This window comes from Nomia melanderi, chromosome 5 (genome assembly GCF_051020985.1).
Source record: "Nomia melanderi isolate GNS246 chromosome 5, iyNomMela1, whole genome shotgun sequence".
In the NCBI taxonomy this organism is placed as follows: domain Eukaryota; kingdom Metazoa; phylum Arthropoda; class Insecta; order Hymenoptera; family Halictidae; genus Nomia; species Nomia melanderi.
In genome coordinates, this window is record NC_135003.1 from 15833842 (window position 1) to 15858634 (window position 24793).

Here is a 24793-nt window from a genome sequence, read left to right on the forward strand (position 1 = left end):
AGACGAGGAAGACCGCGGCGATCGTACTCGGAGGAGGGCGAGGGAGAAAAAATCCGAGGAAGAAAAGGAAAAGACGAGACACAATCCTTGAGACTAAACAGGAAACTGGCGCGCATCGGCACCATTAATTACCCCCGGCACATCACCGGCTATCGGGTTCCATTAGCCGGAGGCTCGTCGACGTAATCGCTACCAATTTATTTAATCGAATAAAGAAGGGTTTCCACGGGACCCCGAGTTCCCGGAATGCGACATGGTATTCGCATTACGCAAGACCACCGACGGTCTTTGGTCCAGCCCGCGAACGTCACGGTTAAGGTGACCGGCTCAGGACAAAAGGGTTGCGAGGGATTCGGTGGCAAGTGGAGAACAGTGTGGAACTTGGAAAATGGTGGATCGAGGGGGTGGGAAGGCACAGTGATTCTGTGACACCACTTGTTTGGGAATTTTTGGACTGAGAATTTTTTGGTATTGAAGTTGGGGGTTTAAGGTTGAAGCAGTTGTTACTTAGGGGTTGGAATTATTAATTTTGGTATTAGATGGTTAGGTATGGGTGGCTCGAAGGGTAGGAAGGAACAGTGATTCCTATGACAGCACTTGCTAAGGAATTTTTGAGCTGAGAATTTTTTAGTGTTGAAGTTGGAGGTTTAAGTTTGGAGCTGTAGTTATTTAAGGGTTGGAATTATTAAATTTGGTATTAGAAGGTTAGGTATAATATGTCTATTAATAATAATGTTAATACTACCAACTTTCGAGTGACCATAGCTTCAAATTTCAATTCATCACTACTAACATCACTATCAACCCCTGGCATTCTAGAAGCATCTCAGTCGCCAATGGACGACACAGCAAAATTGTGAACATTAATATAAAATATCCAATCTCAAAAATATAATTCACATTATAAATCATACTAGTAGACAACATTCCTAACTTAGTAACAACTGTTGACATCAATACTATCTCAATAATTCCTCTATTCCAGTGCAGTCAGCCCAAAAAACTTGAAACCCTTATTCCAACCCCCTACGTAACGTCCGTACAATTTTCCCAAGAAAATTACTGTAAAAATACCGCAGAGCTGTAAGAGGAAGCCAGAGATGTCTCATCAGATCCCGCGTTGCCGGTGAAACGAACTCGGCCGGGCTAAGCGAGGCACAGGTCCGGGGATAGCGGAATACCCAAAAAGGTTTCGGGATGTGCGGCGTGTCGAGGGTTTACGAGAAACGCGGCCACCGCAACACACGCGGTGGCCGAGAGCAAACCAAACCAAAGATTAATGCACTACACTTACTGGGGCAATTTGCGCCAAGTGTCGGCCCCTAGACCTGCCTGTATACCTCCGGTCCTCGGGGTAGATTTGTTCCAGAGGAGCGTTCTCGCAGGGAGATCCCTCTCTTTTGTAACAGTCACCCCCGAAAAGGATCCCGAAGAGAGTTTGTACTCGGTGCAGCATGGAACAACCTCTGGCCTGGTCTGTTTCCACGTTTGACACTGGGAAACTTGTGTGCTCCGCGCGCTGCGTACTTTCTATTGTTACTAGTGCGATTTAACCCTTTGAACTCCGTGTATCTTATAAAAATTGCAACAATTAACTGGTTAAATAAAAATAAAAATGAAAATCAAATAAAAAGTGAAAAGTGATTGAATAAAATCACTGTTATTCGAACGTGTGAATTGCTATATCACTGAAGTGACTATGAAGTTTGCTTGTATCTTTCGGAAGGATCTTTCAGGAGACTTCGTTAAACGAATACTTTGATAAAGGGTTGCACTTTGAAGTTGCAGGAACGATTAAACGCAATGAATGATGATGGAGTCGAAGGAATCTTTGATTTTGACATCCCTTTTTGCAAGTGATTAATGTTCCACGCAGCTCTGACCGTGTTCAGTCTATCTATTTAGGTAATTATATCCTCTGCTCACAAGAGACTAATTAAAACAGGCAACGAGGCACGTACCCCCACTACCTTGCTTTTGTAACTTCCGTCTTCACGACCTATCATTCGATCAGCGGCAGTATCACATACCAATTACTAGATTGCAGATCTTCATGCGCTCGTGAAATATAGAAATTTTTGAAAGTTAAACAATAGTAACATCATTCTCTCACTGAGTCCCCAAAATCTCTGATATATAAATTTTCTGTACTCGAGAGGTGCCTCTCACCAATAGACTTCATACAGTAAAACTATAAAATTTGATACTTAATATTAAACTTCGTACAATGCATCAATTTGAGAAATATTCAAACAATAATCTATCCGCAACTGCAATTAATTTTTATAATATTAGCGAAAATGAGAAATATAACATTTCTTCGAACTATATTTTCCTTCTCTGTAGAAAATTTGGATGTGTGGAAAATCTAATAATTTTAGGGTAGTTTCTCTATAACTGGTGCAATATTGGAGCCTACAGAGTTCAAAGGGTTAACATTAAACTTCGTACAATGTAAGTATGATTTCTCGTCGAGTTAGTTTCACAAAATATCCTCTCTCATCGGAAGACTAATATTTCTAATGAAAAACACCCGAGCGCAAAGGGTTAAATTGATCGAAAAGCAATAGTAATACAACTACAAATTATTTAACAAACAGACCACAAGATAAAACCACTCCGCCGAATATTCCACAACCTCGACAGCTCAGCTCCGCAATTTTTAATTTCCCTATTAAATTCCAAAGTAATTAATCCAGGCTTCGACAGGACGCTCGCTACTCCCAGAACGGAGAACCGGATTACCAAACACAGCGAGGAAACGATTGCCCCGGCCGGAGGACTGTCTGCCCGCGCGCGGCGCGCGTATCAGCGCGGGGGCCAGGATATAAGCAAATTAAACATGCATAATTAAAACGAAATAGCGACGTTCCTTCCGTCGCGCTGGTGCGGTTCGGAGGACCTAAGGCGAGGAAGGACCTCGTAGCAACATCTGGCTGCTATGAAGTATAAAGAGGCATGCGATATCATCCGCAGTGAATGCTTAATTAAAACCTCAGACTCCGGGAGCGGAGAGCTTCCCCTAGTCGCTCGCTAATCGCAAGAACTGCCACTCCCGTTCAACGGCCGCTTCTCCGTCTTTCTGTCTGCGTCTCCGTCCTCCCGTCACGCTCCCCGAACCGCCGTTCTCCTACCTTGTTCTCCGTTGATCTGGGATCTTTGAGCCGGAACGTATTGCGGAAAACCCGAGCGACGTGCCAGTACCAGATTTTTTAACGGTCGGGTTCGTTAAAGAGAAATAAGGGGATGTATTCCTTGAAAATTGTAGTTTAGAGGATGTGCTGTGTAGGGAAGCTGATAATGTATCAGTGATAAATTCTGTAGCGACTTCGTCGCCACGTTTTTAATTGATTTGATATAACCCCGGTAAAACAGAGGAACGCGGCGGACGGCGTTTAAGCATTTTCGGAGCATTTTCGGCGCGCGGCGTACAACGGTAGACGAGCGACATCCGATTTTCAATTGGAACAGTAGAGAAACGGCATCTAGAGATACCATTATTAACTGGAGCGTCGTACTGGTCAATCGAGGGTTAATAATTGGCTCCGAAAGGGTGAAATCAATGCCCAGAGATTTTGAAGTATTTTGAATACTTCAACAACCGACAACCGTTCTCAAACAACCACGGAAACTTCAACCCTTAATAGCTAGAATAACAACAGACTCTGCATCTACTAGGAAACAAAAAGCCTAATTCCCAATAAAATCGGTGAAATAATTCACAGTATATTCCTCTAACCTCAAGGAGCCATCTTCCAGAATCCGAATCACGACAAATTCAAAGCAGCCCTTCGAGAAGCAATTAAAACGCACCGAAGAGCCATCGCGACCCGACGAAGAGGGAAGATTTCCCCTTCACCGCTCGAAGGAAGAAAGCGACACGAGCGTTTCCTGCGAGCGGGGGGCGGTGCAAGGGGAAGGGCGATTTTATTTGGCGTCTTTAACGAGTTCGCCTCTACCTCAGACGTCGAGGAAGAAAAAGTTCGTGGAAGGGTCGGCGCGGGGTGTCGTGTTTCGAGGCGAACGAAGGGCGAAAGCCTCCCTTGTGGAAAGCGAGCGCCGCGAGGACTCGTTTCGGTGATCCGGTGATTGACAGATCGGAGCCCCGCACACTGCGACCGGTGCCATGCTAAAATGGCGACGAAAGATGGTTTATTTTTAATGGCGGATGTTGCCCTGGACCTGGCACAGAGTTTTTTTCTTTGTTGTTTCTCCACCCTTTTTTTTGTGCTCGAGAGACCAGCGGGCTCGGTCAAACTCGATGACTCTCGTTTCCGGTTTCGGTGGATCACCGTAGAAGTGAACAGTTGAAACCTCGTTTTTAAAGGTTCTATGGAAATTGCTTCGTTGGTGAATTGGAAGGTTGCTGATTCAACTTTTTTGTGATTTTATAGACATTGAGAATTTTGATAAGGAGGACGGGGTGAAGATTATTTGAGGCAGTATAATGAAACTCGGATGATCGACTTCCGAGACATGGAAAATTGAAGATTGCGTCAGTTTTTACTTCGATGTGGAATGTTTCAGATATTAACCCTTTGCACTCGGGAGGTGACTCTCTCACCACTTGATTTGACGCAGTAAAACTATAAAATATATTTAATGTTGAACTTTATATAACGCCTCAATACGTGAAATATTTGTTCCTTAATCTACTTGTGTTTCCCTCGAGTTAATTTAGAAAAATATCGTCTTCGCCTTGTCAAGGAATGTTAAATATTAGTGAGAAATTTCCGAGTGCAAGTTAAGAAATTACAAACGATAAATTTATCCTTAGAATTCGACACGTTATCGATACAATCTCATTCAATCTCATAAAGCGTGTTTCACTGCAACTGCACATCGCAGAAAATACAATCGCATGGTAAGAACAACAAGAAAACAGTGCACATAAACCCAGAATAAAATCCAACGACAGAAAACACAGCACGAGCGTATTGAAGAGGTGTTCGGTCGGTGTACACGAGTTTCTTCGTGCCACTCGATAGCCTATATATTAGGCATCTTCGCGGACGAGGGGTGGCGATGTCAATATATATGCAAACGCCGACATAACGATCTATCGGTACGTAAATATATAAGGGGGTGGGTGTGCGAGCGAGCGAGCGAGCGAGCGCGAGCGCAGGAGGGCTCGGAGGAAGGCGTCGACAAAAAACCGGGGGTGATAGCTGGCGGCGAGGAGGAGCGGCGAGGAGCGGGAGGAAACTGGAAGCTTAATATAAAACTTCATTTCGCAATCGGTGGCAGCCGGAGAGGAAAAGGAGAGAACTGACAGACAGAAATTCCAGTTTCGTCGCGGGAAAACGGTACGCGCCGGCGGAATCCCATTTTTCTAGTATTAAGCTTAACCGAGATAAGATAAGACGCCGCGTCGAGTCCTCGCTGATTTCGAGCACGCCGACCTGAAATTTTTGAGTGCGAACGTCGAGCGTTACTCGGAGAATGGCAATGGACGTCTTGTGAATGTTCCGGGAATTGTTAGGGGTGTATTATACACTTTTTAGTGATGTGTTTATTTTTGTGGTTATTGAATTTTGGGGAATTTCTGGGATTAGAGAATTTTTGAATGTTTGAGAATTAATGGAACGGGTTTTTGCACTCGAAAGTTTTTCACTGGAAACATTTCACATTTTTCGACTTTGACTTCGAGTTACAAGCGAGAAACAGAACTGAAAAACATCAGTTCCGAACACCCGAGGGATGCTATAGTTTCATATCTCAAAAATAAATTTCAAACATTCCATTCGCACAATAGTAACATTGAAACCCACACAACTATCCAAACATTCTATATTTCCAACGAACCGAAACAAACAAAATACGCAATCGAAATTCCTCGAGGATCCCCGCAACGCCACCCAGTCGCCCACTATTCAATCATAAATAACGAACATTAAGGACACAGACAAACTGGCGAGAAATTTGACGGAAAGTTCGAGTGGTGGTTGAAATCTGGATCGGAAGAGGAGAAAGCTCGACGTCCCCGGAGACGCGGGAAACGCGTCGATCCGGACGCGACACCTCCGCCGCCTTCCTCGGCGACCGACCGCCACCGATATATTCTTCCTTGGAAGTTTTCGTTCGTATATTTCGAGCATCCTTCCTATATTCTTTCACGGTGCGCCGGGAAGAAGGGGGAGCCGGCGGCGTGCGCGCGCGATGAAACTTTTAATAAATGGCGGAGTCGATATGAAGTATAGGACTTTGACATATCGTGTGTCTGTAATGTATAGTTAAATCTGGCGGCAGATGTGGCGGCGGCCTCTCCTCCCTTCGACCGATCTCTCGCTCTCTTGCCTCTGCTTTCCGCTCCGAGCCATCCGCGCCGCCGTTCGCGTTTGCGAGCCGGTCGCCGCCCTTCCAACCTACACACCGAAATTTTCGCTCGAGCCCTGCGCCTCGCGATTCAATCTCGTCGGATGGATCATCGGTTCAGGTTACTTGGAACACTTTTTCCGATGGGTCAGTATAGACGTTTGAAAATGTTTGATCAGTTGTTAGGTGGAAGATTGAAATGATATTGATCTTCCGATCGTTTGTCTTTTATTATGGATTATGATTGTTGATTAGATGTTGAGTAGGGTAGTTTTGAGACGTGTGGAGTATGGGGCGAAGGGAAATTTGTTAATTGGTTTCATGCTTTAATTTGTGAAGTTTTGTTTGAAGGATGAACGATGATTTGAGACGGTAACGTAATAGAATAATATTGCAACGAATAGATGCAAGGTTCTATGTAGCAAAAAGTTTCATATTTCTCCGTCGTCAGTTCTGCACAAAGAATTGAACCTTTCTTGTTCAGTGACAACTCGGAACCTTTCAATCACACGGCGAGGAACGAGGAAAAGGAGAAAGGTTCATTTCCATTTTCGGGGCGTATCGCAGAAGGAGGGTAGCGCAGTGCGAACCTATTTTTTGCTCGGTTTCGTTAAACGGCCGGCGAACTTTTCAATCAAACCGGCTGTCTAAATGAGAGCTTCTCCACAAAGCGGATCAGGGTAATCTGTCATCAAAACTGCCCCATGGCAAGTCGTCGTAGCACCAGCCGGCGCCCCCAGCGGCCGAAACCGTTGCGACGACGTCACATCGATGCATTCGATGCACATCCCGCCGCACTGAATTGCCTATCGAACTTACTGCATCGTTCCGTCATTCTCTCGGCAAATTTCCAACCACTCCCACGACCTCTGCCGCTCCAAACAATACTTCAACCACGTTCTACGTAAATACACCTACGTACTCATCATTCTTCACAACCCACCCTCCAATGAAGCTACGAACATAAACCCACAACAGACACAAATTTCTACATCCAGAACAAACCCTCACAAACTTCAACTTCAACCTCCAAGGCACCTACCAAACAACCATAAACTACATTCATCAAACCAACACAAGAACCAACCCATAAGATCCCCAACAAGCCCACCACAGGATTCAATCACCCAATCCTCAAATTTCTACATTCAGAACAAACCCACACAAACTTCAACTTCAACCTCCAAAGCACCTACCCAACAACCATAAACTACATTCATCAAACCACCACAAGAACCAACCCCCGAGATCCCCAAACAAGCCCACCACAGGTTTTAAACAATCACCCAATCCCAACGCCGGAACTCTCCCGTAAAACAGGTCAATAAAACCAATAGGCGATCCCGAACCCATCGTCCCGATCACGGAGTTCTTGAACCGCGCGACCACACTCATCCACCCGCAGCAGTAAACACACCTATCCAAAAGAAAGAAGAGAATCGCGCAGGGCGAGCGCGGAGAGCGCGACGGGAAGCGGTGCAAAGGAACGAGACGGAGAGATCTCTCCGGAATAGAATTTTACCTCTTACTCGGCCGTTCCCCCGGTGCGTGTTCCGCCAGTGGCGTCCTGTCGTTGTATATAACGCGCCGCGTGGCCGAGCACGTGAGAAACGTTCCCCACCACGTGGCCCGGCCTCGGTAGCGGCGCGCCAGCGCGTCCCGCCCACAGTTGCGCCGGGATCCATGACCGCCCAAGTCGGCCTCGTGCTCGTCCCCGGCCGGTAGAGTCGGCTGGCCGCGCTGCCGCGGCGAGGAACCGGCGGTAAAGCGTTCCCGTTCCTACGCGGCTATACGTCGCGCCGCGCCGCGTCCGTGCCCTGCTGGTTCCGTGCCCTCCGCGAGTCTCGGCGCGATCCAGCCCGCCTACGCCGTCGGAGGGCCGTGCCTCCGACACGGCGATACCGCCGCCCGATTGGCTCGCCGCTCTCGGCTAGAGGCGGTCACGTGACGGCCGCCCGCGCCTCTGAACCTGCACGACCGGTGACGGCGACGCGCGAGCCCCGCTGCGGTGGGGCCCCCTACCTCACCCGAGGAGAGAGACAGCAGTAACAACAGAGACACGCCGCGGGGAACACCGGAGAAGCGAAAAAGAGCGGCGCGACTCGAGGAACTCTCGGAACACCGCCGACGCCGAGTGGTACACCGAGTGCGTCTCCTTCTCTTTTCGACCCGTCCTCCGTGCCTCCAGCCGGCCCACCCCTTCCATCTTGGGCGACCCTGTTCGCCGGGTTCCACCATCTAGCTTCGTCCGTTGCCCTCCTTTGCACTGGCGTCTCCTCCGTCTTTCTCCGTACCCGTATACTTCCGTCTTGCTCCTTTTTTAGCGTGGTCTCGCTTCGGCTTCCTGTGCACCGATCGCCGTTGTCCTCCTTCCGCTCGCCGAAAGGGGCGTTGCTGTCTCTCTCTGGCCTTCGACGCGTCGATCTCCTCGTCTTTCGCTGCACGTACACGGCTCTTTCTCCGGGCTTCATTGTAACTACCTTCTTCTCCCTCCACCGCTCACCGTAGGCATCTTCCTCTAGCGTTGCCCTTCTCGGACAACTACCCCCACCAGCCGTCCTCGGCGACTCCTTCCACCGTCTCCTCCTCCTTTCTGCCGATCGTCGGAGTGGGTTCGCCGGAATCGCCAGCCTGCCTCGCCAGCCTGGGTTCCGGCCGATCGGGAACGTTCCTGGTAGCCGCGCTCTACCACTCGGTCCGGGCGATCTCGCGCGATTTCATCGATCCGCCGATCGTGTGACAGTGCGCTCTTCCTCGTTTGTGATCGTGCACGGTATACTACCCGGTTTCCGCGTTTCGGGAAGGATATAAGTGGTTTCTGTGCGAGGCGAAGTACTGTAGAGGTGACGCGCGGTGAATGTGGTGAGACAGCTCTCGGTACCCAGCCGCTGCCGGATTCCACAGATTTCACGCACCGGCGCGGCAGGATCGGATGAGGATCGGTGCCGAGTGAGACGCGGCCGCCGTGGTGTGGACGTACACTGGAGTGGACGGGATAGGTGCAGGCATGTTTCAGTGTTGGCTACGGTAAGATTGTTGTGTGCGTCGGGATCTCCATGGTGGAGCTGCTTGGAGGTTGTTACATTCTCTGAGGCTCTAGTGCGATCGTACAGAGAGCTCCCGAGGAGGGAGAATGCTGGCAGAGTGCGACTGACGTCTGTCCTCTAAACTACCCCATAAGAGGAAACACCCTCAGCAATAGATGACTTACCAGAATTCTTCATGGTACACAGAGTATTATATCAAGGATCCAGTGATGCAAGCCACCAGTCAGTGAGGTAACAGAACAGTTACTCCCAACAGAAATCCAATGACATGAACCACCCCACGAGATAAACCAGTCTACGTCAGACCTTCACAGTCCTCGACGTCCCCCGCGCGATCTTCGTTTCTAAAATCCTTCCGTCAACCCCGTTATCATAGATCCGACCATCCACGAAGAAACCGCTGGCGACGAGTGTGTGCTCCGTTCCATGCGCGGCAAACAACAGCACATCCAGCACCAGGAAGAGGACCCCGAAGAATCGGCGCAGCTGGACAGCTCCGGGAACGTGCAGCAGCCTGGTGGCCACCTCGAGGCGTTGGTCCACGCAGGCAAGGAGCTCGCGAGCCTGAAGACGAGGCCGACGACACCCGTCCTGGCGAACGACGGAGGGGGCGGCTTCTGGCTGGCCACAGTGGCCGCGGGGGCAGGTGCCCCGGCCGGGCTGCCCCCGCACGGGACCCATCATCCAGCCATGGACCCGACATGCGGCACCGCGGAGACCGGATTCATCAACAGCCAGCCGTCCATGGCCGAGTTCATGACCGCGTTGCCGCAGCTGGCCGGCGACGGCAGCCTACAACACTCGCCGGGCACCGGAGGATCCATCAGCCCCGGCTCCCATCATCCGGGCTACCATACGATCATGGACCCGCACGGAGTCACCGATCCTTCCGTCAACGTCCCCGAGTACCCATGGATGAAGGAGAAGAAGACCACGCGGAAGAGTAACCAACAAGGTAAGAGTGAAGATCGGCCTCTTCGTTCAGCAGGGATGATTCCGGACGCTAGGTTTCTAGGTTATGTCCGTGGTTTTAGATCGTTGAAGCAGAAGAAATATTGGGGAATACATTTGAAAGTGAGGGGTTCGATTTTAGCTGGCAGCGGTACGTTAGCTGTTGAGAGGAAAGTTTGAAGTAGTCAGATTTATAGTTTTGATAGGAGCGGAAAATGAGAATAGATGTTGGTAAGCTTGGAGGATAGATGAAAGTGTGAGACACTTGATTTAGTTGTAATATTTAGTATCTTTTAGAATGAGAGGCTCGAGAATGAGACTTCGAAACGAGTCGTTTTAAAATCCCATTCGATCACGATAACAGGAGTCAAACTCCTCGTCAGTTTCATTGAAACAGAAACAATCCTCAAATCTATCCCCACCTGCAACACACCCGCAATTAACATATCAGTCTTCGAATCATAAATCATCGTATTAATCAGAAAAAAGCATGGAAGCCACAAGGGTGCTTGTCATTATCAATTAAGACGTCCTCCACATGTCGACCGCGGAGGCTCGACGTCCCTCGTCACCGCGGGGGTAAAGCGACACTAAAAATCCCCATACACGTCGAGGCTTCTGACGATACAGACATCGCTGCAACTGATTGGTTAGAGGTTTCAAGGTTTTACGACGCGTGTTCCGCTCGACCGAAACAGTTTTATGGACGACTTAAGAGTCGACGGTAGAGTCAATTAACGGCTCGGCGAGGATTCGACGTGTCTGTTTATTGGATTAGCCGGCCCTGTAACGTCGGTGGCGCATCGTCTGACCAGGGGACACATTGTGGCTCGCCGCGGGGCGCCCATTGTCCGTCGGGCTAATGACAGGCCGCCGCCACTCCTTTCCCTCGCAGGAAGACCAAGGAGCATCTGGGGTTCATCACACACGAAAACCGCACGGTTTCCCGCGGAACAGGCAAACAACTTCCCTTTGACCCGTGGAACGACCGAATTACGGTGTGTATCCGCGGCGGCTCGGTCGTAAAGTAGACAACGCGGACAATCGATAGACCGATGGCCGACACATGCGGGCCCTGCCGCAACCCTTTCAATGAGGATGAATTATTGTCTTCCGGGGAACTCGGTGTCTTCGCCCGTGACCCGAGAACCTTCGCCCCGATTCGTTCTGGTTTGAGGTTCCGTCCTCGATGCCGATTAGGCCATTCGGCCCGGACACGGGGCTGGCCGCCATTTGTCGCGACCATGTGTCGATCTGGACGCTCGAATGATTTCGTTGGGGGTTGAAGATCGATGTGTCTTTGGTTGGTTCGAAGTTTGTCGTTTTCGGTGTATCATTGTTGCATTTATATTGTTCGATAGAGAATGTGTTAGTTGAAGGATAGGTGATCGGTCGTTGTTCTTTCAATAAGGAAGACGAATCAATGAATGATGAATGGACACACCGTTGAAGATCCGAGGAGTTAATGTATTTCCTTGATGCTTTGTGTTGCGAAATGCTCGCGGAGGCTACCGAATTAAGAGAACGATGAATGAAAGCGCGTAACGATCATCGAATGTACGGCCTAATTGATACTGACGCGGAACGCCGCCAAATTGTACGTAACCCGGTAGCTAATCAAATAACGTTAATGACTGAACGCGTGACGCACGGTTTATTTTGATTTATTCGCTCGAGAGGATCGTTCGTCGGGCTTACTGCAAAAAGCGATCGTCGGGGATCATCGGAAACCGCTGGTTAGATTGCTCGATCGTTCCTGCGATTTTCAATGGTCAATATAACATGTGACAAAGGAAATCGTGATTGATGACTCACCGAGTCCTTATTAACTAACCTCCATTGATGCTTCGGACCTCTCCGTCTTCCTTTAAATTCTCCAAACACACCGTTCACAAGTGTAATCTCCATTTTCCCCAGAAAATCGCTACGAAATCAATTCCTCGATCAAGTACAAAACACCAGATCGTTATCCTTCGTCTCTAACCGATACCCAAAAGTTCTTAAATCAGCCAAGCACCGGCAACCCCTTCGACTCCACGCAATCTCGTCAATCAAGGCCGAAGAGGACCGAACGCGATCGTTTTCCAGCAACTTGTTGGCTATTGTCGGCCCATCGAGGGCCGATAAATCTGCGGAGAACGCCGCGGCACGCTCCGCCGACAGAAGGTCGCGTGTACAGGCTGCCTAGCCCTGCAATAGGATCACAGAAGGGTGGCCGAAGTTTATGGGCCACTGGGGCCGACGGTCGCGGTCCTCCGATGTCCTGCGCCTCGCTCCATTTATCCAGGCTCTCGTTCCAGCCCGGGACGGTCTGTTATCTGGAAAGTCGCGGGATCCCGAAACGACGGTGTCGCGGGCCGCGTCGGAAGATTAAGCGTTTGGCACGAAGGTTAACCAGCCGTTGGCCAGGCGGTAACACGCGGAATCATCTGTAAATTGAGCCGAGAGGGCCAATGGGGAGAGACCGCGTCGGGGACGGCTATAATTCACGCGGCCTGCTGGCACCGATGCCCTCGGACCACCCCTGTCCGCGTTTTGCCTTCGACCCTCGGCGCGGTGTCCCTTATCGCGGCCTCTCAACCCTTTCGCGATGACCAACGCTGACGGCCGAAAGTGAACATTTTCAAGATTCCCCGGCTGGAGGGTGTTCTTTTTCAAGGGAGTCTTTTTCTTGAGGTTTCTGTGTGTTGTTGGCTCGACATGGTAATTCGATGGTTACACAGTGTATTGATAGGATTTTTCAATCCCTAGCAAATAGAAATATTAGATTGACGTGTAAAGTATTATCGTGTCTCAATACTGAGTGCGAGGACATCAAGGTTCAATAATTAGAGTAGATATTGATAGAACTTTTCAACAAGCAATTACAAGTTAGATCTATAAACTGTTATCCTATTACGTATCTTTGCAATGCCAAAAATTCTACTTTGAATTAACCTTCGCTGAATCTTGCTCACAATGTTCCTGTCCATCTATTCTCACATCACAGTATAAACACTGTATTCATAAATAAACTACACTGCCACCAGCGCAAACGTGCTAAAATTTAACGGACGCCCCATCCCTTACAGCAGAGAAACAGCACGCATCACCTCCGGTAACAACTCCCTCCCCAAAACTCTCCATCGTAATATTTCAATTAGCAGCGTTCCAACCCCAAATATTCCTCGAAGACGTCATCTTTGTCTCCGCGAAGACGACCCTCCTCTCAGTAACGTCTGATCGTGCGTCACGGTGGCTCGCATTAAATTCCAATCTGTAACATCGACGTGTCCTCTCGCCGCGGCGTGTTTCAGCCTTCCGTTCGAGGGGGCGTGGAACCACGTCCGATTAGTTATTTGCGGGAACCGAGGGCTGCCGAGGGAAGTGACGGTTTGCTTGGTAATTCTTGCTGGATACCGCAAGAGAAACGGGGCGGGAGGGGGGGAGAGGTCCGGGGCGACAGAGAAAAAACAGCGAACGAATCCATGAGTGTTTTTCACGACGGCTTGTTCGAGGCGTCTCATCAGTCACGTCGCCCCGGATAGCGAACCGGAGGCGCCAGCACAGAAGACTCGCCTCCGAAACGCCGATGTGTCAATTAATCCCTGCATCCCCCGGGACAGGACTAGGCTAGAGGCTCGGATTATCATTATCCTCGGAGCTATCACCCTCCGAACGCGCCACGACCCTCCTACGAGGAGCTTGTCTTCCGTCCGGCGACACTTCTTCCGACTTACGTCGACTGCGATCAGTTTGCTAACGTTGTTCATTGTTTCGTTCGGTTGTACGATATAGGACACCCTATAGCGAGATGGGGAAATCGTTAGAAAACGATGAAAGTGAGATTTAAAAGAAACTGATAGAAAGGGATCAATTTAACCTCTTGGAAATTAACCCTTTGCACTCGAGAGGTGACTCTTAGTCAATAGTTGATTTGATACAGCAAACCTATGAAGTTGAATGTTAAATATTTTAACACTAGGTTTACGGGCATTTATTGTACAGTTTATTCTATTGTTCCTGGGGAAGGTGATATTCGTTCATTTAGATTTTGGATTCCGTAAGAGAGTTTCCGGGTTTCGTAAGAGAGAATGGAGTGATAGTGGTCGTCACTGATCAGACAAGTGTCGAGACAGTATTGCTCTAAAGGAAGCTGTCTTCGATAGTTTCAGATAAACGAAGTTCCACGTACTGTCACAGCGAACGATACACTGAAAATCGCGGGTATCGAATAGCACTTAAACATTGCTCCCGAAAACAGTCGCCGCGGCACAACAAACGAACCATCAATCAGCCGAAATTAAAATCAACGTAAATGAACACCGTTCCATTTTACTAATTACCAACATCGTCAAGCAATTACGACTTCCGTTCAGTTGACCATACATTCATTACTTCCCGTACACGAGTCATTAAAAAAACATGATCCTCTATAATTAATAGCACTCGCGATCCACAAACAATCAGATTAACGCGCGCAGTGCGCGTTATCCATTAAACCCGATATCCTCTAAATCGAATCCGGCGCACGAGAGTTTCTCTAAAAATTCCGACCTCGATCGGAAGATAAACTAATTAACAAGTCGTTCGAAACAAACGAACACTCAGATTCATCGAATTCAACTGAATATTACAGTAACAGTTAACCCTTTGCACTCGAAACTTAACCCATTGAACTCTGTAGGCTCCAATATTGCACCAGTTATAATAATAAGTATTTTAATGAATCTTAAAGAAACTACCCTAAAATTATTAGATTCTCCACACATCAAAAGCAAAGCAGTTGCTGATAGATTACAAAACAACCTAGAGTTCTAAGGGTTAATACTATATATATAACACTTTGTGATTTTGTTATATCCAATTAAAACGGTGGCTGATAGTCACCTATAGTGCAAAGGGTTAACCCCGTGCAACCCCCTGGGAAAGACGGAGGGAATATTCCCGGAAACGGAAATGCCGGCGCGTTTGGAAAATGTAAAAATACGAACTATTTCCTAGACACTTTTATCCGGTCGAGCGTCGCGGAGGGACGGCGAGGGATCGGGAAAGAGGGGCGAGCGATGCGAGTCACCCCACACTTTTATAGCGGCCCATTTGGCGCAACAACGAGCGTGGAAAGTTCTTTTAGTGTCGGGCCACAGATTCCGGGGCCGAAATATGCGTACGATTATGGGGTTCCGGATTATCAATTTGTTATACCGTGTTTATTATTTGAACGCCACCCGCTCTCTCGCCGAGGCGGCCTCGTGCAGCTGTAAACCGCGTGTTCCGCCTCGGGGGATAATGCGGAATGCGTAATGCCGATTCCTCCAGATGCTTGCCAACGGCTGAGACAAAGAGGAAACACGCGATTCTGTTTTATATCTCGTGCTCCTCGCGTCGCTGCTCGATAAAAGAGAATTGGGAATGTTGCAGTGGTTCTGAGTTTGGATGGGACGTAGAGTTTCTGTATTGTTCATCTTAGTGAATTGTTTGTGTTGAAATTACCTTGAGGTTTTTGCTATTGTACGGGAATTTAGTTTCGTGTGTATTCTTTTTGAACGATATGAGACTATAGGCAGAATTCTGTCATCGATGGTTGTGCACGTCAGAGTGTGTTCTAAAGTAATTGCACAGTGATAATTGCAAAGGGTTAAACCTTGATTAACATTTGGCTGCAAGGTTAAGAAGTGAATGTATTGATAGAGATGAATGGAGAAATGATTTTATAGTGGGAATGTTTGTTACGTTGTTAACGAGGTAGATTATTATGTTTTGGTTGTAATGTGATTAGTGGAATGTTCGTGTGAGATTTGATGTTTTTGCAATGAATGTTTTGACAAATTTTGAGATATTGGTAATAAGAGAGTGGTAATAAGGGGTAGATTATGTTTTGGGGTAAAGTGATTAGTGGAATGTTGAAATTCATTTCACTTGGATTAGATTCGTTGTTTTCGCAATGAATGTTTGGCGAATTTTGAGATATTGATAATAAGAGAGTGGTAATAAGGTTAATATTCGAGTTATGGCGAGTTTATGAAGTTTCCGCGGAGAACTACGAGGAACCATTAAATTTCACTGATTCCGGGGTAACAGAAACTTTTCGTTTCGACTTCGCGCAGCGTTACAACGGCACGATAAGAGGGCTCACGAGGATTTACGTCGGAGAATTGAACTATCCTTCGATTTTATGACCGAACGAGTCCCCAGGACTCTGGCTTTTCGGCGACTCAGCCACCCACACAGTCTAGAAGTTAAAAAAAAGTTTGCCGCTGCAAAGAGAGGCCTCCATTCCATCGATAAAAGAAGTCCTACGTTGAACGTCTACCCGAGCCAACAATTACATGAATCTACAGTACGTTCGCTTCCAAACTGAACAAAAATACCGTCAATATTTAAAATGTCAATATTTATTCAATAAATAAGAATCTATGGTATCTGTAATTAATCGAATTAGATCCTTTACAATCAATTTCCAATATAATTTAGAATCCTCGTTCTATTACAACACAACAACGAAACCACGAATATTTATACAAACTTCAAAATCCAACAAAAAAAACTCCACAGTACCCACAACCAATCAAATTAGACCCTCAACAATCAATTTTCGACGCAACTTAAAGTCTTCTAAGCGCGGAGCACAAAAGAACGAAGCCACATTATTTTGGCCGAAATAAACCAAGAGTACTCGCGTTTACTCGATCGAACTCGCACCCTTTATCTCGCTCAGCCAGAAATTCGAGGAGCAGTTCTTTCCTCGAGCGTGTACTTTATCCTCGGTTAAATACGTTCCCGGTGATATCATAGCCTTAAGAGCGCCCCTCCGTTCTTTCCGTTTTTTTCTCCTTCCCCTCCGTGCCGGCTCCCGAAGGACTCCTCGCTCGCCGGGATTTCCTACGAGAGTTATCTCTAATTCGCCGCGGATTTACTTGCCAATGAATCTTTAAATTAGATGCTCCTCCTCCCCGCGAGCGGGCTCTCCTGCCCGCCGCGACCCCGGTCCTAATCGTTCAATCACGTTTATCATGAAATCGACGGGAGCACTCGGCCTTTTACTGCCAGTCTGTTTCACTTTATTCCGCGGCACGCTGATGAGTTTGTTCCTAATGGCTCGGCTGGATGAAGATATTTTTACGTTGCCGGTTCAACTGCCGATCGGCCGTTATGATTCCATTTTCGAGCTGGGAAATCCTGACCGCTTCCGCCCTGTGTTCCGGCGAATTATAAATTTTTAATCCTTTGTAGTAGATTTACGAATGTTTAGTGTATCGTTTATTGTACTGTTTATCAATGTTTATTCGATGAATCTATTCTTGGTTCTAGAAATGTATTATAATAACGTGTTGTGTATATAGCTCGGGATGGTAGCATCTACGTTAGAGTATTACGATAATGTTTAAAATATTTAGTAGTCAAATTGACGAGTTCTGTGAATCTAGTGTTAAATAGATATCTAGCGTCGCAGGTACTTAATGTTCTTTAACCCTTTGCAGTCCAGAGGCGCCTCTGTCACCAAATGATTTGACACAGAAAAACTGTAAACTTTGATATTTAATATTAAACTTTGTATAACGCATCAACCTACGAAATATTAAAAGAAAATAGTCTTCCTCAATGCATGTGAGACTTCTTAATTCAATCTAAGAGAATGTCTGTCATTAGAAAATATTGAATATTTCCGGTGAAAAGCTTCTGGAGTAAAGGGTTAATTAGGAAGCTGCTGGTAGATATTTTAAGAAATCTGTGTTATAGATATTATTAGGAACTTATAGTTCCTTTGAGAAATTATGGGATATTGAAGAATTTAATCAAGAACTTAATGAGTTTGATATTGTAATCACTAATGGAACATCGTGACATCTACTGGTTAATCAAATATCTGAAAACTAGAATACAACTTCCAAATCTGCTAAAATACAAGAACTATTATACAATGGAGATATTATTACGAATATACATTTTCTTGTAATTTACTTTATTATTTACTTTATAAAAACACCATCGATATTCCAGCATCTCCCGTGCACAACGTCTAGAAAACGGGACAAGAGAATTATTTAGGCCCGCGGTACTTTTTCCCGAGACGCATGCAAATCGGCCGCAAAGTGAGACAAACCGCGATCGCCAGCTTTAATAATAATTTCATGGAAATGTTCCAAGGCACCGTCGCGGAACGACGACATCATCCACGTCGTCGCTGGGAGTCGCGCGGCCATATTTTCGCTCGGCGAAGCCGAGGCCGGTGAATAATTCCGCGAGTTTTTGCACCGGTTACTCCAGTCACTCGTAAAAAGAATATATACCTACGTGTAAAAGAATTTTTCTGCCGGGTAGAAAATACAGATGTAACTCGTTCCCGTTTTTCCCACCGAGTATATACCGAGAATACGATTTCTTTTTAACGGTGTCGCATTAATTGCGAGAAAATACGTGAATAAGTACGCTGCATATTCTGCTGGCCAAGGAACAAAGGATTATTGGGCCAGGTATACTAAAAACGAACGAATTAGTCGCAGATTATACGGCACTTCGTTTTAATCGCTGGATCTCGAATGATTCCGTGCTGGTTTTCAGTCCGACTCGGTCTAATCCGCGCGACACTCGCACTTTCACTTAATTTCACGCGTTTCTACGATCATTGTGACTCATAGCTCCGTCGCTGAGTATATCGCCGGAAATTTCTTCTTTCAGCAGATGGAGAAACGTTTCTTTTTAGTCGATGTTCGGAACAACTAACTGATCAACTAACACTCTATTTAAATTAATACTAAAAAATGTATACCTAACACACAAATCTCCTCATCTTCGATATCTAAAACACCAGAATCTTATAATATCGTACATGGTATTATATCGAATGTACTTCCTTGCTCAATAAAAGCCAACTAACCCTCTATTTAACTCAATGCTAAAAAATTTATATTTAACACACAAATCTCCTCATATTCGGTACTTAAAGGACCACAACTTTATAATATACACTCCTCCTGCTAGCCAACTAACTCTCTATTTAACTCATTACTAAAAAATTTATACTTAACACAAACCTCATCTTCGATATCTACAACACTAGAATTTTATATCGTACACGATATTATATCGAATGTTCTTCCTCCCTCAATAAAAAGGTTCCATTACACTGAAAACAAGGAGAACAAGCTCGAAGGAAATCCGTGGACCACTCGCAAAGTGGCTGTAACGCGGTTTCGGGGGTTGGCCCGGGCAACCCTCCGCGGCGGCTAATAAATTGCTGGACTGGGACTGTTTATAAACCGTTTAACCGTTGGCAGGTATCGCGAGGAGAGAAAACGCGAACGAAAAACCGGGAGTAGAACGGCCGGGCCGCGTGGCGGGAAAAGCAAAGGGAACGAGCGCTATGATGGATGAGCGCGGACGAGTCGGTGGAACTCGCCGCGACAATAGAAACAAATTATTAACTGTCTACTTAGTAACATTGTCGCCGTGCAAACGTCAATTACGCGGCGGAACCTCAATCATTCGAGTTTGTTAACTTTTATATTAGAACTCCGTCGCACTGTCTCCCTTCCTCTATCTCCGTTGTCATCTTCGAAAGTGACGGCCGGTAATTTTCTGCAAAACCGATTATTTATTGCTCCGTCTCGGACGCGTCTCGCCTCGGCTATTCTTATATTAACAGTGTGTCCACCAGTGTTTCATTTTAGCTTCTGTCCCTGGCAAGCGTTCAATAACTGACTGCGAGACCGAAAATGCGAAGTATTCGAAATTATTACGTGAGCTGGCTCGAAACGAGTCTTTATGGAAAAACGAGATTTCTCGTTACCGGTCCACAACGTGTTAAGTAATCGATTCTTGAGAACTTCAATACAGATTCCATACTTCGGAATCAATTACACTTCCTTATTTACAATACTAACAACACAAAATGGCCACTGCCATTTACCTACATTCACGAGCATTAAACAGCCATAGACGTCATGAAATTGACTTTTTTAATTGCTTTATAGAAACTTCAAGATGCATCTATTGATATTTGAATCGATTCATTATTCAACTTGCATACTGCCAAATCAATTTCTTTAATAACTCCCAGAGAAGCATCTATTTTTTGATAATCGCGAAAAGGAGAAATCTGGAATAGCTCATTTTGACCCGTTCGGTAGTTCTAGTGTTAAGTGTAATAGTCGATTACAGAGGAATAATATTTACCTTGAATTCGAATGAACGATAATATATATATTTGAAATGGATAATATATATATTTGCTGAATCATGTTGAAAATCTTCATCACGAGTCTCACTCGTTGTTGTAGGGCGAACGGTTAAGGAGCCCTAAATATCAATCGGCGACGAGGAACGTAACCTCAAAATCTTCCGAAATAATCACCGGCGGTCTCCAACCCATCGGGCGGATGCCAGAAAAACCTCGGATTCCTCCGCCCTAAAAATCGACGACGCGAAAGGCGGCTGCACCGTGGAAAAACAATTCCGTGCATCGGTATCGCGCAAATGGCCGCCGAGGCCGAGGAATTGCAATCTCTGTCGAGGATCAGGCTTTTTCAGCGCGCGTTTCCGCGGCATCCTCGCAAACATCAGCAACGATATCAGCCCCGTTCTTTTTGTCGTTACGCCCCGGGAACTTCTTTCTTCCCTTTCCCTCTCCCCTCGGCCGTCTTCCTCTTCCTACGCCCCTTCCACCCCCCTCCGCCGCCTCCTGAACCCGACGGTTCCATTTCAGAACGTCGTCGCAGGACTCTCGTTTTATATTAAAAATGAACTGTCGCTTCCACCGACGACACGGACGGGTATTTGACTGTACTACCGCTTTTATTTGATAAATCGCGACCTTCTCTTTCGGTCATCTGAATTTCTAATGCATTATTTCCTCCCTCGCGTCGCGAGGGTGAGTCCGCGAACGACGGACGAGCGAGGGACAGCCGGAGAAGGGACGAAAACGGGATTCACCGTGGATCCAGCCAAGGCGGCCATATTTACGTCGGTGATCCGGGGGTGGTTTCGAATTCGGGGCGCTGGTTGATCGTAGCTTGCTGTTATCGTTACTTGGTAATCGTTGATTCAGGTCTGGTGAATCGGCAGTTGTGCTTGGTAGCGTTACGAGGTGATTTTCGAAGTTAACCAGTTAACTGTGGAATTCAGTTGGGAAAACCTCTCGTTCTGCGCGCAATAAAATCGAAAAATGGAACGTGTACTCGTCGAAACGAAGAAGAATTACATGTTTATGTGAAAAAAAAGAATTCGTCGCTGAAAGAATTAATATCATGTCAATTACGACGTGTATACTCGTCAAACACAGTTAACTGGTTAAGGATGAAAATTTTGGGAAATAGGTTGCACGTTGAAATTGTTGAGTGGGGTAGTGAATTAGAATTTTAGGGAGGGTAGTGAGCTATAGATTGAAATTTAAGGGTAGAAAGTGGTGAATTATACAGCGAACTTTTAGGATGAGTTAATGATTAAACTCAAGGAGTAGAAAATTTGAATGTTTCGAAGATTTAGAGTTTTGATACTAACATGGTAGCATTGTTGAGTACACTAGAGTGCTAATAATGATGCATCATCTTGATGCATATGATTTTGCGTCAACCGGACGTAAAGTCGAGCGACTCTGAAGAGTATTTGGCAGGCAGCACCCTTATTCGGACTCTGGAGCCCTGCCAGCGCAACATGCTGCATCAAGTGCAGTACAATAAGAGAGTAGCGAGCGAAGAATCTCAGACGGTAAACAGTCTGATTCCCGGATGCGCACCAAATACCTATGAAACGCTGAGATCACTTGCGCATCGTATCCGAGAAGCTTCACAAATAACATTCTGATCCATTGAAAACTCCTGCACAATTTACAAGATACATTACCTACGAACTGATTCGTGAAATATTTATATTCTAGCCAAACGATATTGAGTCACACCCAAAGGAAATTTTTGAAGCAATAAATTCGTCTAGATTAACACTGAGTTTCATGAAATTACAGAAACCGTTTACATTCTGTTTCTTTCACTGACATTTATCACTACATCTCAGTTTCATCTACCAGATTATTGAGTATAATTGTCATTCCTTAAGTTGTCCTTTAACTCATTCGAGACGGCGATTTTTTTCGATGCAAATGCACTTAAAATATATCCCAACGAAAATCTAAAGGAAAACGAAGAAGAATTACACGTTTCTCTCAAAAAATAAATAATCCATCGCTGAAAACGTTAGCACCGTTAAGAGTTTTAAGATGTCGTGTATACTCGTCAAACTTCGACGATCCCCTAAGACCTCGATCGTCGAGAATCCCAATAGATAGGAGAAACCCGTCGGAAATTGCGAGCGAAGCAACGAATCGTTGTACACCGTCCACGAAGCGTTCGTTTAGGGTGCACTTAAACGGGGTAATTGAGAAACAGGCTTGTCCCAGGGGGTGGCGCGGCGGATCAGCCAAAACCTGTTGCCGGTGACGGGCCTCACAGCGCGATAAAAAGTCTCCTACCCGCAGAAGCGGCCTGGCCCGTGTTTTCTCCGGCGGCGCACAGTTTAGCTTCATAATGCAAAGTCGCCAGTCATTCGGTGATCAAAGTCCTGAACGCCACTCGTGCCCCCGTACGTCCGTCCGTCCGTCCGTTCCCCCGGCTGGTCGACGTTCCAGGGGCACGCTTTCAAAGGAGGCTGTGTGTCCTGATGGCTGTTTGATTCGCCACCGGAGTCGCAGGCCGAGGACGTTGACACGAGGAAACACGGTCCACACGAGGCGACAGCTCCGTGGGCGATAGCACCACTTCCTTTTGTCCGATCTCGGCGAGGATAAAAGGTCCTCGGAGGTTGGAGCTGGAGGGAATCGCCGCGGAATGAATGGCGCGATGACCTTTCGCCTTTCGGCTTTGAGCAACTTGATTTTTGCATTGTCCGTTCCGCTGGAAAGCCGATTCGCGGATAACAGCTCGTGGAGGCGAACGCTGAGTCCCTCGCGGGGAAGAATTAATACTGGCTTGCGGGGAGATGGTAAATGCTTAGAGATTGCACGTTGTGAATTGCAGACGGTGTTTCTGAACTGTTGGACAGTGAGGGAATTGATTGAGAGTGTGGAAGCGTGAGGATTTTATCTTTGATGTTTTTTGAATGAGAATCTATGGATTCGTGGTTTTAGGAGGTTTGGAAGTCTTGGATTTCAAATTCTAGTTGAGTACATGCAGTTTCTGTAGCTTCAGAAGGCCCAAAGTCCCAAGTCTGAAATTTCAATCGAAATTATGCAATTCCTATAACTTTGCAAGGTCCCAAAGTCTCAAGTCCCAAATTCTAATCCAAAACACGCAATTCCTAACTTCACAACACCCAAATCTCAAACTCCAATGAACAACCAGTTCCAAGTTCCACTACAAAGCCTCACCTCCCAATACATCAGCAACATATCAACTCGGCAGCCGTCAATCATAAAACCACCTCAAAAGAGCAACAATTCCCACGAACCGCTCGACGGCAACTCCCCGGGAAACGCTCGAACAACGGAACGATTCTGCGAGAAACAAAGGGGAAGACGATCTCGGCGCGCGCCCCTTCTAACGACTAAAAAATACGGAAGCCACCGCTCGAACTCGCGGCGTCCCGAACGGATGCTCGGGGCGCACTCGCGCGTGCAGTCGTCGTCCCGTTTCGAAAGTATCCGGCTGGGAAAAACAATCGGGCAGGAATTCCTCGGTTTAAAATCAACTTAGCAACAATCGGCGGAGAGGTTACAAGCGCCGCCGCGGACTAAGCACTTTACTTTTAAGGGACATTAGCCGCGCGAGCTACGACCGGTCCCTTCTTACGCGTCTTTTCTTTCGCGGAAACCGCGCCACGCTGGAACCCGCCGGTTCCGTCGACGTCGGCGGGGCGCGGGGAGGTTGCGGAAGGTGCGGCGGGACCGTCTGGGGTAATTAGCCGACGGACGCGGCGGCGGCGCGCTGAAAGATCCCCGGCTCCTCGGGCTGTCGCGACAGGGAGCTGCCCGCTGGCGAGATGTTCCGTTTCGAAAATGTCAGCCGGCCAATAAAAAGTCACGCGACATCGGGCATCGGTTGTCCCGGGGATAAAAGAGGGGAGAAAGTTTCGTAATTTCATTAGCTGGCCGAAGGCGCGATTACATTATTCCCCGCGCGAGTGTTCTTAGGTGCGCGAGCTGCGCTGCGTCTGTTGGATCTTCTTCGAGGGTCTGGCCAAGTTTGGGCGAGACCCTCGACCTTAGCTGGGAATGCTGGCAAAGGTCAGCCTCTTCCCGGAGGACACATGCTTCACCGTCTTGCAAAGAATGATGGGGGTGGGAGGAGCTTGATCAAGGAAGGTGTTGGAACGTGCTTGTTCTAGGGGTGGTCTTGCAGATCTTAGAATTAGGTTATGGGGTCGGAGAGTTCGATTGGAAATTGTAATTGAGCGTTTGGTATTTTATTGTGTGAATATGCGTGAATGTTTGGGGTTTGTTGGGAGTTGAGATGAAGTAGGTACCTGTCTGACTATTGTTTGGTTATTCTACTGATCGATAAGTGATTCTTGAG

General features: G+C 47.0%; 1 protein-coding gene and 1 long non-coding RNA gene across 2 annotated transcripts in view; one reads left to right on the forward strand and one right to left on the reverse strand.

Moving 5' to 3' along the window:
- LOC143174522 (uncharacterized) overlaps positions 1–24793 on the reverse strand; it is a 137662-nt gene that overhangs the window by 64664 nt on the left and 48205 nt on the right. The gene's annotated exons all lie outside the window — the stretch shown is intronic.
- Positions 8934–24793, forward strand: part of LOC116432954 (uncharacterized) — a 54512-nt gene continuing 38652 nt past the window's right edge. Inside the window, exons 1-2 of the mRNA XM_031990487.2 lie at positions 8934–9593; positions 9739–10317. Of these exons, the coding sequence (XP_031846347.2) occupies positions 9789–10317 (529 nt within the window). The 5' untranslated portion in view covers positions 8934–9593; positions 9739–9788. The remainder of the gene's footprint in view (positions 9594–9738; positions 10318–24793) is intronic.